Below are 19,898 nucleotides of genomic sequence, written 5' to 3' on the forward strand. Positions count from 1 at the left end.
AGATAAAATGTCAGATGAGAGCAACATTGAAAAAGAAACAGTAATCGGGTCCAGGGATGGTAAACGGGCAAATCCAGCTCTCCATCCACACCCACACCCACACCCACACCCACACCCACAGCAGACATCAACAATCCATCCCAGCACCCTTACTGGCCAAGCCTGAGAAACCTTTGCACTGGATTTTAAGGAACTGGGGCCAAATGATCGTTATGAGATGAAGCTTTCTGCCTTTTTGCCAAAGGAGGATCCTTCCCTTCACCTCTTGTTTTCCTGGGGAGCATTGCCACCTCTTACCACCTGCCTCCCCCCGACAGGCTCCCAGGAAGCACCTGGCTTGCAGAGGACTCTTCCAAAACTTCAGTTCTGCTCCTCACACCCCCTGCACTCAGCAGAAGAAGCCGAATGGGTCTTGCTAACCTCACTTCCCCCGTATCTGGATCTAACCCAACCAGTGTTCCAAATACAATAGATACTGTGGACTCTAGTCATTTTCAAAATGGGTTTTTTTAGGGGGTGGGGTGGGGCAGGGCTATCCTGGGGAAGTCTGTCTTCAAAATAAATCTGACACAGAACTCCATATATAAAAGCAGGAAGAAGAGATTAGTGTGTAGGTGAATTTACAGTCACCTCCCGCAGTATTCTTTAACGGGCGCTGCCTACCTGAGCCCCCAGCTGTCCTGCAGCTGAGGGCGGGATGCCGACCTCAGCTGGGTTGGCTTCTGTCTTCACTCCTGATGATAATGGCTCAAATTTATTGAGCTGTTTAAAATGCTGTGGAAGTTGTAAAGTGTTAGCCCAAGGTTCTTCAACAGCCCCATTGAGAGAAAGGGTCTGTGCAGATCCCCTTGGATCTGGGCCCTGGGGCAGCTGGGTGAACACTGCTGGCTTGCATGAGGAGGCTGAGGACCTGGCAGTTTCCTCCTCATCTTCTCGGGATGCTTGTCCTCAGAGCCTGGTCCCCACGCTGTGAGGAAGCCCGAGCTGCCTGGGCCGAGGCCTCACAGAGGAGCGCGTACCACCACCTCACCGTCCTCGTAGGCGTGCCGTCTTGAAAGTCGGTCCCCAACCCCAGGTGAGCCGTCTCAGCTGATGCCTCCTGGAGCAGACAAGGGCTGTTTGCACTGAGCCCTGCCCAGATTTCAGTCAGGAGTGAAATGAATGCTTTCTGCTGCTTTAAGTTTAGAGGGCGATTTGTTCTTCATTAATAATCAGTTGCATAATTTCATTTATATTATAACAATGTTACTATATATGATGCACTTATAAATACACATATATTACTGGAGATACAATTTAGAAATACAAATCATATAGATGCGCAAGTGCGTGATTTCACCTGACTCTCAGAGTCGCTTCTGAGAGACGTCCCTATGCACAGACGGGTAACTGGCCCACAGTCCCCCAGCTTTGGTAGTGAAGCCACGAGTCGGGTTGTAGCTGACTGTAGACTAGTCCAGAGTTATCTGTGTATCTTCTTTCACTGTGGGTCACCTTCACCTTGCCACCTAAGGTAGAAAGAGGCACACAAAACCGGGTCATTTTCTAGAAGAGAGATGCAGGGTGGGGTGATACCCCCAGGCGCACACATGCTAGTGGCAGAGACACCCCTGGGGCTGGGTCTGCTCAGTTCAGGAGCCTGCAGGAGAGTCTCCAGGCAGGGGGCGGTGGGTTTTGTCCACTCTCTGTTGCATCTGTCCTGCTGCCTTCAGTTGTGATCTGCACGTCTCTAGGTAGCTGCCCCTGTTGGAAGCCCTCAGTGTGAGGGTCACCAGGCCAGCTTCCCCTCTGTTGCTCGAAATAGCCCCGTTATTTAATCCATGTGTAGATGAGGCAACTGAGGCACCGAGTTGTGATGGCTTGTCCCCCGGTGCATGGCAGAGCCCCTCTTGTCCCCCACCCCTACCACGCCCTCCCCTGTGAGTCCCACTTGCTTTGCCAGTCCTTGTCATCATCCTAGGTTTTCACTGGAGACTGCCTGGGCGATCTTTCATACAAGCAGAGACTTCTAAATAGCGGAACCCACACTCCTGTTCCTCCAGTGGGGCAGGATTTCTTCTTGTGAATGGAATTCTTTATTTCCGACGTCCATAAATCACAAAAGTTATAATGGGAGCTGACATGTGACCATGTAATGTGGACATTTTGCACTTTGGGTGTTTTGGAAGCAATAAACTCAGACCCTGAAGTGCTGAGTTGTGAGCAAACTAAACATCCTTGCCTGCCTCGGAGGGTGGATTAACTCACTTAACCCTTAGAAGAATCCCATGAAGCAGGTGTTGTTACGTTCCCATTTTCTAGGTGAGAAAGATGTGGCTCCCAGAGGTTATCTGACTTGTTCAGGTCACACAGCAGAGCTGGCCTTCAGTCCCAGAGCCTCTCCCCACCATCAAGGGAGAAGCCTGTCCGTCATCATCTCTTGACTGCCACCAGGCCTCCGAGGTAGCTGGGAGCCAGGGTGGCCCATGGGGACAGCAGAGACAATTGATTTAGTGGTGGAGGCACATGGTGTTGAAGCTACACCCACCAGGGTTGGCAGTGAATCCAGCTCCGACGGGTCCTTGCTGTGCAACCTCAGGCGGGGTGCTTGCCCTCTCGGTTTCTTCACCTGTAAGCCCTTCATAGATTTTCTAATCACTTAATCCTTTGAGAGGAGTTCTCCTACCATCCCCCCCATTTTAAAGATGGGGAAGCTGAGGCATAGTGGGGAGGCACTGGCCCGAGCTCACAGTTGGGAAGCAGTGGAGTTGGGACCCAGACTCGGGCTCTCTGACTCCCAGGGTCTCAATCCTGGGTTCATCGTCTGCTTCTCCAGGGTCGGCAGGTCTCCGTGTGTGTGGGGAGACGTCTCCTGGAGCCGACACGCTGTCTCGAGGGGTGGGTTTGAAGCCATGTTTGCTTTCTTCCTTTCACCTTTCTGCAGTTTATTTATTTTATTTTAAATAAGCCCTATCATTTGTGTAATTAGGAAAAGACTAAATTCATTTAGTTTGGCTCTCTCCCAAAAAACGCCAGCTGCACCTTAACAAAGGTCAGAGGCCCTGAAACATCAGAATCAGATTCATCTGTGCCCAGCTTCTGTCCACGTTCAGGTGAAATCAATTTTCCTCAGTGGGTCCCTGCTGTTATCCCAACAAAAACGGCGAGGTGGACAGCAGGTGGCGCTGCCCCCTCAGAAACAGCCAGGGGCGGAATCCCTGGGACCGTTCAGGTGCTAGGCTGCCTCCTCTCCCAGGGAGGGTCCCCTGCCCCGAGCTCTCTGCCCAGGGAAGGCTTCTGACCATTTGGACAGAGATGGCCCAGCCCTCCCTGCTTCACCCCAAGCTGTGACCACGCAGGGTGTTACAGCAGGACCCAGAAACACGGTGTGCTGAACTATGGGGCTTGCTTTGGTGGAAATTTCCAAATACAGAAACGTCTCCTTTTCCAGGGGACGTCCGAGGGCCCGGCATGCCCTGTGGTCGTGAACCCTGACGCAGCAGGGCTCACGGAGCCCGTGCCACCTCCCTGGTGTGATGCCGTGGTTTTAATGACATAAGCCTGGGGAACCTGTCACCACCGTTACTCCTCAGACCACTGTCCAGCTGCAGCGTTTCTCCCTGGGCTGCCACCCCACTGACACAGTGAACTGCAGGAAATCAGCCGCAGGGCACGGCCTACACCGGCCCCAGCGCCTCTGTCCACTCTGGACAGGCTCGCCCTTCTCGGCGTCCTCAGACAGCCCGTGCTGTGAGAGTTGGAGGGGACCTTGGTGACCATGCCCACGCGGGGGTCTTGAACAGCACCAGCTTTCTGCCTCCGCTGGGGGCTTGGGTTGCCTTGGCCTTGGTGATGTTGCCTCTTCAGGGTGTTGACACGACCGACCCCAAGTATCCTGGTGCTGGAAACAGTGCACTCGTCTGTTGACCCGTGTCAGCAGGGGTGTGTCAGCCGCTGAGTCTTGTCTGATCCAATGGCAGAGGGTGGTGGGTACTCAGTGTCCCTGAATGAGTGAGTCTGTGCCAGATTCTTCCTCTGTCCTGTGTTTCGTGCCGACGGTATTTTACACTTGCAGAGCCAGTTGTCCCTCTTCCCCTGCCTGTCCCCAAAGCACAGAGATCAATACCGTTGTTAGGGGCCCATGATTTGTCTCGGTCCCACAATAAGTCAGTGCGCCATCGTGAGTGGACGTGGCTTGCCAGCGGGAGATGCTAAACAAGGGCCTCCCTCCTTAAAACAGCCCAGAACTCTGAGCTCTTGGTACCCAGAAGATTCCAGAGGCAGAGCAGGAGCGCACAGCCACATATACTGCCCCAGCTGGCCTCTCTTGCCTTGAGCTTCAACTTTTGTTTGAGTTTTTCTCCGTTGGACTAAGGGGCCCAAGGAAGTGAAGGGATCTCTCATGGAGGTCCGTGGTGGGAACCTACGAAAACCAGGTCTGTTGTCCCAGAGAGGGGGTGAACGTCAGGGGTCTGAGCTGGGGCTGCTAGGAGAGCCTCCCCACCCCATCCAGATGCAGGCAGGGGGATCAGAGGGGCCCCAGTCCCTTGTGCTGCCCCTGTCCATTGCCATCTCCCCAGAAGAGGCAGGAGGCTGGCAGAGGATGGATCACGGACCACACTTCAACTTCCCTCTTTTTTCACTAGGCCTCATGGCTGGAGGAAGATGGGTGTCCAGGAGCCATGGGGCACAGTGGTTAGGGACATGGGCTTTGTGGTCAGAAAGGCCTGGGTCTGAGTCCAAATTCCACCTCTTACCAGCAGTGTCTTGATAAAGTCCCCTAACCTCTCGGAGCTCATTTCTGAATCTGGAATCGGGAGCACTAAGTTGTAGGACCTGCCCAAGAGGGCTGCTGAGAAGGTGGTGTGTGAAGAGGACGGCCACGTGGCCAGCACGAGGCACCTCCTGCACAAACTCGAGCCCTGTGTCTGCTCGCCTGGGTGCCAAGTGCCCTCCATCAGCTGCTGCTTAGGGTCACAAGCTGGCTGGGCCACTGGGCGGGAGGGGGCAGCAGAGGCCACAATGAGACTCCTTCACCGGGGTTTTCTCAGGAGCCCAGAGAATGCTGGAGGAGAGACTCTAAACTTAGCACCCATCAGGACCACCTGGAAATCTGTGAGCCTGTGGATTCCCGGGTCCCACCTCCAGAGATTCTAATCCAGTGACTCTCAGCACCTGCCCCTGCCCCCATCTGCAGTTTGAGCAGACACCCCTAGTATTTCTGATGAGGGCAGTTCCTGGGCCGCACCCTCAGAAGTGAAGCCCTTGAGCACAGGGTTAGGAGATCCTGGGGAGGGTCCACATCGGAACCCCTGACTCAACCCCACGTTAGAATTCCATCTCTGGAGCCAACTGAGACGTCTTCCTTCTCCCTGGGAATGGAGGGAAAGTCCAGGTGCGTCATACTGGAAGATGGGGCGTCCAGTGGTTCCCAAGCTGGATGCCCGAGTCCCTGATCAGGAGGCCTTGTAGAATATGGGTTTTTGCAACTTGTTTGACACCCACCCCACACTCTAGGGGAGGAGGATAAGAAATGCCTGCATCTCATAGCCATTCCTGGCTGGGCATCCTGGAGCTGGACTGTCCTCTTGCTCCCGGCAGGTGTCACCTCGCTGACCACTGAGGTGAGGAGAACCTAGGCTCCGAGGTAACATGTCTCGCCCAGGTCAAGTGGCACTGGAGCTGGGGCTCTAGCTCCATCTTTGCACTGCTTCCAGGAGAGCTGCAGGCGGGGAGCCAGGCCTTCCGTACCCGCCGCTCCCCTCCCTGTCCCTAGCCCTCCAGCCCCAAAGGACAAAGAAAACGGCAGGACCAGGTAGGCACTTTCCCTTCAGAAGCACGCACCCTGAGTGCCGACTGGTCGCCAGGCCTGCAGCTCCTGTCTGCCAGGGGCTGGGGAGCCAGGACACTGCGCCAAGGCGCCGCTGCTGCTGCTGCCGCCGCTTGGGGCTGCGATGGCCTGCAGCTGAGGTTCAGCTGCGTCCCGGCCGTCGGCCCCGCACAGAGAACTGCCACGGGAGGTGTAATCCACGAACAGAAGCCCTGTCGTGAACATCCTGGCCGATGCCCCACCTCCTGGCCTATTGTTTTGGGGAGTATTCACACCCTTGGGGTATTTTGACTGCGTTGTTCCAGGACAAACCCCCTAGAGATGTGTGCAGAACTTTTGAATTAATTCTCTCAAAAATGTCCCTAAGCTAGAATGATACCCCTTTATGCACCCAGGGCGTGTGATTTTGCACCGGACTCAGAAGCGCCTTTGCATCTTAAGCTGGTAACTTGCACAAGCCCTGCACGCTTTTGTGTTGGCACCGGTGGTGGGAGCTTCATCCCCGTGGTCCCTGTGCGAGCCAGGCCAAAATGGGCCTTGGGGAAGACTCGAGCGAACGTGGTCTTGCGCAGGGGCAGGGGGCGGCTTCGTGAAATCTTGGTCCTGGGCGTGGAGGCAATTATGCCTGTAGAATCTGGCCCTTTCGGGTGTGCCTGGAGCCAGACTCTCCCCGCGGGGAAGGCTGGACTTTGCTCTCATCCCCAGGCTCCAGGTCAGGCCCGAGGCAGGCCAGGCCCATCCCTGATCCCTGGACTCCCCAGGGCTGGTTTTCTTGCACAGGCCCCTCTGGGTGCCTCCCACCTGGCCTGGCCAGGACGTGAGCACGCCGGGAGATCTTGCTGAAATGAAGGCGCTCCGGGGGAGATGAAGCCGCCGCCCTCCACCCCCCACTCTGGTCCAGCGGCGCCAAAGCCACGTGCTACCAGGGCACACCAAGGGGCCAAGGGAGTGGGTGCGGGGGCTGGAGACGCTGCCCGAGAAGACAGGGAGCGCGCCGACTGGGCTGGCATTGGGTTTCTCCTCATCAGCCCCACTTCCCCGGAGCCTCCATCCTAATTGGGGCGCAGGCTCCGATGGAGGAAGCAGGGGGCCCCACTCCTGCCTGCCTGCCTCCCTGCCAAGATTGTCTGGAGCCCCAGCACAACGTTCCTGCACTGGAGGCCTGGGGGCTTTTCTCTGGCCCCGTTCTGGGCACCGACGGGAGGCAAGGGGTGCGGAGAGGTGGCCTCCGCCCCAGAAGACAGTGCCTCCTCCGCCCTCCATGAAGCTGCTCCCTGCCCGCTGCCCAGGAGACCCGGGCCCGCCACTTCGGCCGCCCAAGACCCCGAGGGACGGAGTCGCCGGCTTTCTCCTGTGCCCTTTATCTCGGTTTTATAGACAGCTGTTAGTTTGGGGCATTAATTGCCTGGGCGAGTTTATTGATAATTTTGATGTAACAGAGCACCGGAGAAATTGCCCTCACGTCCAGAATGTCAAATTTGAGAAGAACCAGGTTCAGAGGCTCACGACCCCACGATGCGGAGAAACTGCGGTGGGTCTTGAACGGCTGCACCGACAATGTGACTTTATTGTGTTTGTTTTCCTAGGTAGCTGGGAATTGGAATAGAAAGAGGGTCAGTAGGGGAGACAGACTTTTTAAAATGGATTTTTCCCCTAATGATTTAGGGGGAAATGTAAGCTGATTGGAAACATGCCTATCACCTTGCTCTCCCACCAACAGCCTTTTTCCTGCTCAAATTTTACTCGCTTCTCCATTGGGGAAAACCAAGTGCAGGGCACAAAAAAAAAAAAAATCCTACCAAAAAAAAAACAAAACACCTTAAAAGGTGTTCCATGATTTATAACAGCTAGAATATGGGAACAGTAAAGTCTGAAACTCAAAGTACAATTCTCATTGGTCTTGGAGTGGCCAAAACAAAAGTGTAAAATATTTTACGTATATACATATATATATATATACACACGTGTATATATCTGTTTTTTCCCTGGGGGAGGGACTATAGTTTTTCTTTAAACGTTTGCTTATTTCCTTAAAACAAGAAACGACATTTCGAGGGGCAGAGGGTTCTCCTTAAACAACAGAAGCCGAGAAGAAGAGTTACTCCTGTCCAGACGTCACTTCAGCGTGAAATGAAAAGTGAAAAGAGAAGGATTCGCCAAGAAATAAAAACAGAAGAAGAAAGGATTAAGAATCATCCATACTTTAAATTTTAAAAAAAAAGGCTGGAGATCCCAGGCTCGTTTCTGTCTGTATTTGGAAGATATTCTGCAATCCCAATAAAATACTCATGCGATTTTATTTCTAGTTGATACAATATTAAAGGCCATGTACAAATGTTATACATTTTTATTTTTGTTCTTTTTTAGGAAAAAATACACAAAAGGCAAAAACATCCTCAAATTGTAATTTTTATACAGTGCAGAAGGAAATTTAAAATACGTGTCACAAACGCTGCACCCCAGCAGCCAAAATACTAAAAAAAAGGGGGGGCCTTCATTTTATATATATATATATTTTTTATTTATATAAAACATATGGAAATTTGTCTTTACACAGATCGGACTTAGTTTCAAATTTACAATGGATACCTAAAAAAAAAATCTACGCGGCAAATATTGCCAACAAAGTTACACCATTAATACTGATAAACGGAGGAGCCTATGCGGTGTTTCGATTATTAGGGAAAGAAAGAATAAATAACAGGATGAGCCTTGCTATCGTTTTTTAAAAGTGCCTTAACCTTTCTGCGTCACCGCGATCCTGAATCCGAGCGCTCAGCGGGCCTTCCCGGTCCCCGCGGCGCCGTGTTTTCCTCACTCTCCCACCAGAAGGTTTACAGTAGAGATCAGGAGACAGCCAGGTCTCGGGAGAAAAACACCCACCAAAAACGTCAAAATAAAGTTAGAAACCAAACCAAAAACACTGAAGAGAAGGATGGAGAGGAAGGCGGAGGGGGACGACGGCAGCAGAGGCCCGAGAGCCGCCGCTTCTGGGCTCCTGGTTTCTTTCCTAAGACGAGCAGTGGCTTCAGAAATGCAAGTTATTCGCACAAGGATCCACCTGTGGTTGACTGGAGGACTTCTGAGGTGGGGAGGGAGAAGGCGATTTCTTGCCCCCGCTTCCCTGCAAAAGATGGCTCTGAAAGGAGACGCGCATTCCAAGACATTCTTTCAAAAAAATTAAAAATAAAAAGATAAATACTCAACCAAAAAATAAAAGTATTTGATAATGACGGTCTCACATGTTTGCCTTTCTCCTTCCCCGACTTTTGCCATTGGAGGGGAAGGGGGGAGAGACCTCAGCAGAAAGCTTGTTTAGATGTTGAGGGTTTTTCCCCAACACAGCACCTTCTCAGCCGGTTTCAATAGGATCAAAAATAGATATTTATTTTTCAACAGCTGCAGTCAGATCAGGCCCCACCACCACCATTTTAAAGAAACTGTTGAGCGGGTGGCGGGGAGGTGCCGACAGCGGGGCTCCGTCTTTGCCTTGGGGATTCCTTTCCCGAATAATCCGGTCGGGGAGGGGTCAAACCCTTTTCTTCTGCCGACGGTTATACCTCGAAAATAAAGCAGTTTCTGGCGATGGGTTCTGAAGTCCCAGTGCCCGGCCAGCCCCTGCCCGGAGGGCCCCGGGGGCTGTGGCCTCACATCACGCAGGGCTTGATGTCTTGGTAGGTGACCTGCTGGTGGTAGTAAGAGCCACCGCCGGCTGAGTGCATGGACGAGGATGCCATTGTGTTGAAAGAGAAGACGAACTCCTTTCGGTCACACATGCTGGGCGACTGCGAGTGATACCGCGGGATGCCTGCAGGGCAAGGCGACAGGAAAGGGGACGTTAAAGGGTTAGCCTCCGGAGGCCAGAGTTCCAGGTGGAGAAGCACCTTTGCCCGAGGGGCGCACGGGGCAGGCCTGCCCGGCTCGGGCGCAGGGCTGGAGGCCTCCTCTCCACAGCGCCTCCCCATGTCCGAGTTCCCGGTCTCCGTAGGGCCGGCGCCCAAAGGGAAGATCCCCAGACACTGGCAAGGATCCCTGCTCCCCTGAGCGCCCGCTGGCTGGGCCTCTCCCACCTTGGACACCGAGCCTGGGCCGGGGCCTTCCAGAGGCTGACGGGGAAGTGGTGAGAGGGACCGAGATGCGCCAACAGCGAAGGTCCAGTGGCCTCCACTTTCAGGGCAGCTTGGGGCCTGTGCCTGGCGCTGGGCAGCCACCTTCCAACCCCAAAGGCTGCGGTGGCCCCAGAGCAGCCAGCCAGGCCGGCAGGGGCCAACACAAGGGCCAAGGGTGGCTTCTCCAGAGGAAGGGCCCTTTGGAGAACCGAGCCTCTGGGACAGCTGGAGCCCGCCTGGAGTTTGAAGCCGCCCAAGCTGGGCAACCCCCGTGCAGAGGGCCCCTCCAGCCTCCAAGCCCAGCTCCTCCACCCCCACAGGCTGCTGACAGCTGACTCCTGACAGGCCCCTGCTTGGATCACTCCAAGCTCTTCTCAGAACCAGGCCCAGAAGGCTGCTAGTGGGCGCCGAGGTGGAGGGTTCAGAGGGGAAGGATGCTGTGCACCTTCGTTCTCGGAGGATTGGGGGTGCGGCAGTACCTGGAGACCCGAAAACCTGGCTCCCGAGAAACAGGCTGTGTGGGGGGCCTGCGACTCTGACCCTCGAACGGGTCCCCTCTCTGCCTCTGTCACCACAAAATGCCCCGACTCAACGTTCGCGTGCCCCAGGCCTGATTCCTGAAAGGCCGGGCTCTGAGCCTCTGAGCCTCTGAGCAAGCGTGGAGCCCGGCCGGCTTCGGGCCTAACTCTTCCGTCCTGCCTGGCTCAGAGCAGAGGCGGCGCTCCCGCAGCGTTTCTGGGGCGACTGGGGAGAGTGAGCCAGCTGTCCGGGGCTGGGCCTGGCTCCATCCTGGGAACTTGCTGAGGTGTGAGGGGGCTAAGGGACCTGAGGGGACTTAGAATATTGGAGTCTAATAAGTCTTTTTGGTGAGGATGGGGCCTACCTGGCCAGGCTGGGGCAGGCAGCAGCTGGGAGTTGAAACAGAAAAGGAGAGAAAACGACATCTTAGTCTATACTGGGGGCTCCAGGCTGCACTCGCCTCTCAAATGGGGGGAGGTGGGGCTGAGAGGCGCCTTGGGGAGCTGATGCCTCCCCGCAACATGGGGCTTGGCACCCCGCAGAAGTGGCCGCAGGCTGTGGCCCAGGGCGGTCAGCAGCCTCTGGGGGCTGGGTCTGCAGTGCGCTCACAGATGTGCTCCCCTCGGGACTGGGACGGCTCAGCCTCCCCACTCACCTTGCAGCTCAGCTGGGATGTTGTGACTGTTCTGGTGCAGATACGGCTGGTCCTGGGAATGCGTGGAGAGGCTGCCGGACAGGGGGTTGGCCGCGGGGTTGCAGGGGGACAGGGGCTGCTGCTTGATGTAGGAGGCGCTGCTGTTGAGCGCCGCGGAGGCGGAGGGCGGCCAGGCGGCCGCGGAGCCTGAGTAGACGGCGTGGGGCTCCATGACCCCACCGGCGGCCGCGGGCAGCAGTGGGGAAGCAGGCACCGAGCTGTCGTGGTGCGGGTACTCGCCGGCCGCCGCGGCGCCGCAGCTGCCCATGTACGAGTGGCCACCGTTGGCGGGCAGGTGGGGCACTGAGTGGCTGGGCAAAGCCATGCCGTCCACGTTGCCCGGCAAGTGGCCGTTCATCATGCCCAGACCTCCCTCCAGCGCCAGGCTGTTGGGCGGGCACGAGAGGCCGCCGGCGGAGCCCTGGAAGCTGTAGGTGTCCGGGAGATGGTTGAAGCCGAGCCCGTTCATCATGCTGTACATGGGCTTGAGCGCCTGGCATTTCCTTCGGAAGCCGCGCGGCCGCCGCCGAAAGGAGCCCTCCTCGAACATGAACTCACTGGCCGGGTCGATGGTCCAGTAGTGGCCCTTGCCCGGCCGCCCGAGGCCCTTGGGCAGCTTGATGAAGCACTCATTGAGCGAGAGGTTGTGGCGCACGGAGTTCTTCCAGCCCTGGTAGGAGCCGCGGAAGAAGGGGAAGCGGCTCTGCAGGAACTGGTAGATCTCGCTGAGCGTCAGGCGCTTGGTGGGCGAGCTCTGGATGGCCATGACGATGAGCGCGATGTACGAGTAGGGCGGCTTCTCGGGGCGCCGGATGCCGGCGTTGGTCTTCTTGGCCTTGGACGGGCCGGACGACGCGGGGTCCATGGCCGCGCCGCCTCCCCCGCCGCCGCCGTGCGGTGGCTGCTGCTTCTCGGGCGCCGAAGACATCGGGTGGCTGCTGCCGCCGCCGCCGCTGCCGCTGCTGCTCTGCGCCGCCGACGAGCCGGGAGGAGGAGGAGGAGGAGGAAGAGGAGGGGGAGGGGGAGGAGGGCAAGGGGGAGGGGGCTGCGCGCGCGGGGCTGGCTGCACCTCTGCCGTCATCGGCGGCCACTTCTCCCGAGCGAGCCTCGGCGCGCCCTCCCCCGCCGGCTCGCTCGCTCGCTCGCTCGTCCTCCCCGAGGAGCTGATGGATCCGCGGGCGGTTGGCGCAGAGCCCCCTCTCTCTCCAGCTGCCTCCTCCCCCCACCTACTCTCCTCCCTCTTTCCCTCTCGCCCTCCCACAAGGGAAGGAGCCGAGCAGAGGCTGAGAGCAGGCTCTCTGCAGCCTGGGCGGAGGCCGCTAGGAAGCCCCCCACCGGTTTTCTGGGGGAGGCACCACCTCTCGGGCCGGTGGCCGTGCGCCCCCGCGGGGAGCAGCGCTCGGTCCCCACCACCCGCGGCGCTCGGCTCCAAGACTCCAGCCGAGGCCGCCCTCTCTGCCTTGTCTCTCGGCGGCGTCTCGCGGGCCGGCGTAAGACCCTCCAGGAGTTCCCTCCCCTCCCTGCCCCCCTCCGGCCCCCGCGGTGGTGGGCGCTTAAAGGGCCCCCACCCTCGCCTCCCAGCGGCCGCCTGCAGAACCCGCCCCGCCTCCACCAACCTGGCGAGCAAGTGTTAAAGCGCCCTCGGCCCGCGGTTCAGCCCAGCTGTGCGCAGGCCCCCCGCCTTCCCTGCCCGGCCCGCGCGGAGGAAAACGCACCCCGGGTCCCGGGCCTTCCCCGACGCGTACTGCTCGGTGGCAAATCGTAACTGAAGTGGCGGCCGTGGCCGCCGGGTCGTGACCATCGCGGACGCAGCCGGTTCGGCTACGGGTCCCCGCGGCCGGCGGGCGTGTGTTCCCGCGAGGGACCGCCTACCCGCTCTCCCCGCCCCGGGAAGGACTGCGCCGCGCCCGGGACTTTTCGGACTCGCCCAGCCCCGCGCGAGCGGGCGGGCAGCCGATGGAGCCGAGAGCGGGCGGAAAACGAAAGCGCAGGGCGGGTCGCTGCCGCTTTGTCTCCGGCGCCGCGGGCCGTTCGGGGAGCGAGTGAGAACCTCTGGCCTTGCGGGGACCAACACCTCACGGGCTTCCCGAACAGGCGGCCACGCTCATTCACTTACTTGTGCACTCGTGCACACACATGCATACACTGATGCACATGCAAACCCGGTAAATTTCGCAGACTCAGACGTGCAAACTCACACCCACGCGTTCGTTCCCACTCACGCGCACACGGCGCTCAGGCATGTGCGTGCCCACTCGTGCGCTCACTCACGCGCACACAAAAGGCCCACAGGAGCTTCAGTTCTCACCTATTCCCACTCATGTGCACACTAGCCACGCTGATCTGAGCTCACACATAACTCAATTGACCCCCCCCCCCCCACAGCATACACACTGAAAACCCGCCTATTTGGCCCCGCAGTCCCTGTGTCCCCGCTTCCCAAGAGCAGGTTCCGATTTCTCGCAGATGGTAAAGGCCCTGGCAGGAAGTTTATACGGCTCAACGTAAACACGTTCTGGGGGATTCTTTAATAATAATAATAGAGAATTCCGCGTGCGCGGGGGGAGTTGGCCTAATGCCCCTGTGGGCTCGGCCTGCCGCCGCCGCGGGGGCCTCTGACATTGAGCGCCAGGCCAGGTTCCGGAAAGCAGTCTGCGCGGGCGGGGAGCATGGGCCCGGGCGGCCCTCGCGCGCCGGGCTGCCCGCAGCGGGGGGCTCGCACGCAGCCTTACCCCGCCAACCTCCCGGCGCTGGGGTGCGGGTTAGCACGGGGTAGGGGGGACGGTGGCGCCGAGCGCAGGATGGCGCAGGAGCCGGGCGCAACGCCGCACGCGGGGACCCAGGTGAGTGCTGTTCGCTCGCAGACTTCGGAGGAGGGAGGCGAGGGGTGTTTTCGCGGGTCGTCGCGAGGAGCCAGGACGTCGTGCCCCGGCGCGAGCTGGGGCGAGAGGCGTGTGCCGGGCTCGGAGTGCGGCCCCGCGGCGCTTTTCAAAGCCCACCGGCCTCTCGGGTTTCTCGGGCCTCCTTGTCAACCCGCTGACGCCCCTCCTCGCTCCGACGCCTTCAGCTTCGGCGGTAGACGCCTCGTCGCCTTCGGGACGCCTGGCACGTCCATGCGAGGAGCTGGGGGTCTCGGCGGCGTAGCCTGCCCTGGCGGAGCGCGCTCGCGGGAGACTAGAAAGCCAGCTTCTCTGCGCTGCGCTTTCGCTCGGCTCTCCCGGCCTCGGCTCCGCACGCAGGCAGGGGTCGGTCGGCTGGGGAAGGGTGAGTGTGGGATGTGACCGCGTCGTGTGTGGTTGTCTTCGCGCAGGTAGACGCGCGTTGGCAGACCCACTCCCACTTCACAGAGCCCAGCCAGCGTCCACCGACCGCAGGCATCCTGAGCACGGCGCACGGCCTCGGCCTCCATACGTCAGAGAACACCCCTCACACAGCTCAGGCGCCCCAACCCTTGCACGAGCGCTCAGGCCTGCCCACCGCCGAGGACACACTTTCGGTTACGTGCACACACTCCTGCACTGCGCGTTCGCCCACGCGCAGCCCGCCGCACATGCACACGCAATCGCACGCACGGCCGCTCCACTCGCGCGCGCACACGTCCACGCACACGCAATCTCACATTTCTCTCTCCATCACTTTTTTTTTTTTTCCCCACCAAACGGCAGCTGCAGGGTAGGAGGCCCCGCGGCGCTGGGAGGGAAGTTCCCGAGAAGGGGTCGCTACTACCGGCTGCCGGGAGCACATCTGGCCTTTAGAAGAGAGGCCACTGGGGGAGGTTGCCCCACTCCCAAGCCAGCGAGGGGTGCAGGCAAAGCCGCGAGGCTCCCAGAAAGTGATAGTAACCCCTCCCTTTCTCTCGCTCCTCCCCCACGGACAGGACACTCCAAAATGAGGGGGCCCTGTAGAGCATGAAGTTGGGGGCCCTTTTTCCAGTAGCCCCCTTCCCTCTTAGGCCCCCTCTAGTTGGGAGAGGGCTACAGATGCCGCCTTCAGCTAGCCCACAGATCAGTTCCTCTCACTCCTGCACATCACTGTTTCTCAGCGGCTCCCTTTGCGGGCTCCTGTGTGTTTTGGGGTGGGAAAGCTTCGGCCTTCCTGGAAGGAAGTGTGGAGTCAGGGCCCCACCTGGCCTCCGCTTACCCCTGAGGTCTAACAGTAGAATAGACTTTGCCGGGGAAGGCCAGCAGTTGCTGTGCCCAGGGAGGGGCTGAACGGCCTCGGAGCCTCAGGAACGCGGCAGATGGAGGCTCTCCCCCAACCCCGCGTCTCCACTGGGGCAGGAGGTAAAGTGGAGGGGGAATGAGTTCCAGCTGTGTGATTTGGAGGTTCCCCCCGCCCCAATTCTGGAAAGAGCCACAGCCATGGCAAGGAGGGCTTTTCCAGGCGGCCAGAGACTAAGCTTTCGGCTCTTAAGATGCCCTGAGAGGTCGCTGCTGGTCTTGCCTTTGGGGGATGGAGAAACTGAGGCCCTGGCCTGGGTCAGCCAGCGCTGCCAAGCGAGCATCTCTCTGTGGTTTGCTCCACCTCCAAGGGCTGACTGTCATCGAATTTTACCCTCCCAGATGCCTCGTTACAGGCCGAGAGTGGAGAGAGAGGGGTGTTTAGAAATGCTTCTGTTGCCCCCCACCCCTGGCTTTCCAGGCTCAAGGGCACTGAGACCCACTGGAGAACTGACGGTGATAAAATAGTAACCACCGTCACAAACACATGATGATAATAGGATTTATCGATTGCTGGCCATGCACGCGGTATTGAGCTTCACCTTATAAACACCTCTCAGATGTTCTTGATGTTTCTCTGGGCTGTGAATCCCTTTGATAAACTGTTGAAAACTACAACCCTACACCCACCCCTTCCTGAGGAGAGATACCTGCGACATTTGTAGAATGATTTTCAAGGTATCACCAAATGCCTGGATCCACAACCTCCCATCCACGAACCCAGGACTGTGGTTAAACACCCCAAGGATACTTGTTTAACCTTCACAGATGACACTACCAGGTCAATATTATCCCTCCCTTTACAGATGGGCTCAGTGACATTGCCTCATGTCCTAGGTCACCCTGCAGAGGCAGGACACAAATCCAGGTCTGAGCAGGACTGGGGGTTAAGCCTTCGGAGTACAGGGCAGAGACTGTCTACGTGCAGACTCACAATCGTGGTCCAAATTTGAATCCAGCCTCCACTATGTAGTGATGTTGCATAAGCCATTTGTGCATTTGTTTCTTGTGTTTTTTTGGCAGGGAGTGGGAGGGTGGGATTTATTGGTTGATTTTTCCCCAGCTTTATTGAGATACAATGAACTCATTGGGTAAGTTTCAGGTGTGCAGAGTGTTGATTTGATACATGTATATGTTGCAAAATGACACCATCCCATCATGTAGTTACCATTTCTTTCTTTTCTTTTTTTTGGGGGGGTGTGTGAGAACGTTTAAGATCTCTCTTAGCAACGTTTAAGTATGTGATACAGTGTTGTTAGCTATAATCCCCGTGCTGTAACTTAGTGTCTTCATCTAAAAAATGGGACGAATAATGCCGTCTATTTCTTAGGGCTGTTGGGAGGCTTGGACAAGACTGTGCAGAGAAAGACAGGCTATCCAAACAGACAGAAACAAACAGAACCCCAGGGGCCCAGCCCCAGGGACTGTCGGAGAAAACGCAGACAGGGATTCGGGCAGCTTTCTGCTCTTAGCGCAGAGATCTATCAAGAACACGCACCCATCCCAAATCCAATCTGCGCTCCAGCGCCGGCCCCAGGAACCCCAAAATGGGGAGGGGGATGTAAAAATAGACACGCCTGCCATGTCTCCCACTCCCGAAGCCCAAGGTATTTTCACTGGCTAATTGCTTAAGTGAAGCCGCCCGGGCTGAGAGCGCGCCGTAACCCGAGCAGGGAACCAGATCCAGCTCGGATTGTGCCCGGGCCGGCAGCGCGGGCGCGGGCGGGGGCGGGGGCGGCCGCCGACCACCCACCGCGAGGGCAGCCGCCCTGCTCTGCATTAGCGCCGGCCCGCGCCTCCCTCGTCCCCGCTCCCTCGAACCCCTTCCCCGGCGACGTCCAAAGGCGACAGAAGGTAGCGCGGGCCGGGCCCCAGACCAAGGTGGGCGTTTGGCAGTAAAGGAGGACGCTTGGCTTGCGGACGTCGGTGGGGGGTTAGGGGTGGGAGGTTTGTGGTGAAAATGCGGCCTTGGGGACAGGAGACTGGGGGGGGAACGTCAGAGTCAGGAGGAGAGGGCACCCTCTCCCCAGTCACAGGGTGATCTGTGCACAGAGTAAGTGGGGTATTTCTCTGCAGACTCTGGAGGTGCACACATATCGCGTGTGCCAATGTGCAGAGAATATTGTCCAGAGGGCGAGAACTATAGAACTAGAGAGGCACCGAGCAGTGCCCCGTAAGTGTGATCGTGTCAGGTGGGTGTACAGTGTAAGGCCTGTGTGCACAGAATAGCACAAGGTGTGCAAATGTAACTGTTTCTTGTGCGGAGCATTATTAGGGTGTGGGTGCAGCATAGTGGCTTCACGCATAATGAATATTTTAAGGTGTGAATAATATGACACGTTGTGTGTGCAGAATATTTGAGGGCAGTAAGAGGTGTCCTGTACACCCAATATTATAAAGTGTGTATAGTACGTAGCAGGTTACACACGCAGAATAGTCTGGGGTGTGTACAGCACCACGTATTCTGGACAGAATATTGTAGGCTCTGCGGACCATATAATATAGAACTACGCGGACTGTTGTAAGGTGTGTGCGTGATATAATGGGTTGTATTGGACATGATATAGTGGTTCTACACGCACATCGTAAAGTATGGCGCGGTGCCTGTGCGCACGGAGCATCCCGGGCAGCGTTTCGCAAAGACAGGGGTCTGCGCCGTGACGCTGTATCTACCCAAGCATCAGGCAGTGCGTTTGCAGTGGAGCGTGGTGGCGTGAGTAGAACACCGTCAGGAGGTCTGCACGCAGCCAAGCATGCAATAATAAAAATACAGAGCTCACACATCCGACGGTCATGGAGGCCTGACCTTGTGCCCTCGCTAGGCACCTCAAGGCCACCACTCGCTCAGTAACCCCCACCATAACCCTGGGAGGCAGGTTCTGTTCTGATCTCAGGTCCCAGGGAAGTGAGTGATCCTCCTACCCTGTTTTTGTAGTGACGGAGCAACTTCCCTGCCCGTTGTCGTGCCGGGAAGGGAGGGCTGTCCTCGTCGGCACGGTATGGAGACGTGGGGACGATTTACCTTCTGTGCAGGTCTTTGAGAGGCTGTGAGCTCAGAACCGTGTAAGCCTCTGTCTGCAGCCAGCACAGAAAAGACGCAGAGACAAGGCACGTGGGCAGCATGAGCACTAGAAGGGACCCCAAGTCCTAGGGAGCCCCAGTGCCCTCAGAAGGCCACTGGGGAGGCTCCTGCTCTGTGCTGCACACCCACATCTCGGGGTGGTGTCCCTGCTTGTGCCCGTTGCTGCCAGCCAAACTCTAAACGAAGGCAGTCCTGTTGTCTCCTCTTGTCAATGGCAAGTCAGATTCTGGGGCCCCTTAGAGTGTTCCTGGGGCTACCCCAAAGTGAGGAGGAGAAAGAGCCCTACCCTCCGGCTTCACTGGGCACAGATGGGGCTCAGAAACGGCACCTGTGGGGACCACTAGGGCCATGTTTGGGGAGCAGCTGAGGCAAGGGTTGTCCCTGACCCAGGTCCTGGCAGGTCATCTCCCCGTCAGCTGTACATTAGAGAGAGGGTCATATTTTGGTCAAAAAAAAAAAAAAAAAACAGAGGCTCGTATTTGCGCTGCTGCAGCCCTGCGATTGCCTCTCCACTTGGCCTTTTACCCAAAAGCACGCATTTTCCATGACGTTCTTCAATGAAATATTTGACAACATTGCAGCCCAGGAATTTACAGCCCTCTTCCCCTCGAGATTTTTGGGAGTTTTCTGGCATTAGCAGTGCATACTGCTCTAAGGAACAGAGAACGCTCCGGGGACACTGCGTGTCCTGGGGCTCCCACCCCGGTGTCTGGCCTGGCTACAGTCTCCTTCCCACAGGGGCACGCTCCAAAGCATCCGATGTATCCTTATCCCTGCTGCCTGGACAGCTGCTCTCAAAAAGATGGCGAGAAGACGTTCGCTCCATCATGGGGGGTGTGAGGGAGGGAGTGTGTCCCAGATCTTGTTTCTGAGCAAAGGACCCACACGCAGGGAGGGAAAGAGAGGCACCTCCCAAGAGGTAGGGCTGAGAGAAAGCAACTGGTCCTCAACACTTACTCGGGGGGTGGGGGGCGCCCCGTGGAAATAACTCCTCTGGGGGCAGGGGGAGCGGACAGTGTAGAGAGAGATGATGAAAATGAGTGAGTTTCCAAAAAAAAAAAAGAAAATATAAATTAAATTTCAAACGTCAGATATTTTCTATTTCTCAGGTTCAAGGGGGAGATAACACACAGCACCTTCGGGGAACAGGGGCTTTAGAAGAGGGCGAGATGAGGAAATGAGGGCCAGGCCAAGCAGGGACGGGGGCGGGGGTGTGCTCAGATTGGGTTCTTAATCAAAAGCAGCAATTTGCTCCCAGAAACCTGCCAGCGTGCGCACCCAAAATGTGCCTGTTGGTCTCCGCTAATAGCTTGTAATGCTCTTTGTCCACTTAGAGGGTATGGAAAATATGAAAACAAGTGTTATCTCTAGGGAGAAAGCATAATCCGCGCAGCCCAGAGTGCCTGGGGGAAGAAGGGACTTCACCTGCCTGAGGCGGCCCAGAGCCCGGGGTTTGCTGAGGAAA

The 19,898-nt window shown here is 57.3% G+C and overlaps 1 protein-coding gene across 1 annotated transcript; it reads right to left on the reverse strand.

The window, feature by feature from the left end:
- Nucleotides 1-9,456: 9,456 nt before the first annotated feature.
- On the reverse strand, nt 9,457-12,212 carry FOXF1 (forkhead box F1; the record flags this gene model as incomplete). The annotated part of the gene is given in 4 exon segments (XM_079724385.1): nt 9,457-9,617; nt 11,093-12,117; nt 12,119-12,167; nt 12,170-12,212. Coding segments are annotated over 4 exon segments (1,278 nt in total).
- Between the last annotated feature and the right edge of the window lie 7,686 nt (nt 12,213-19,898).

Source organism: Hyperoodon ampullatus (genome assembly GCF_949752795.1).
Source record: "Hyperoodon ampullatus genome assembly, chromosome: 18".
NCBI classification, from domain to species: domain Eukaryota; kingdom Metazoa; phylum Chordata; class Mammalia; order Artiodactyla; family Ziphiidae; genus Hyperoodon; species Hyperoodon ampullatus.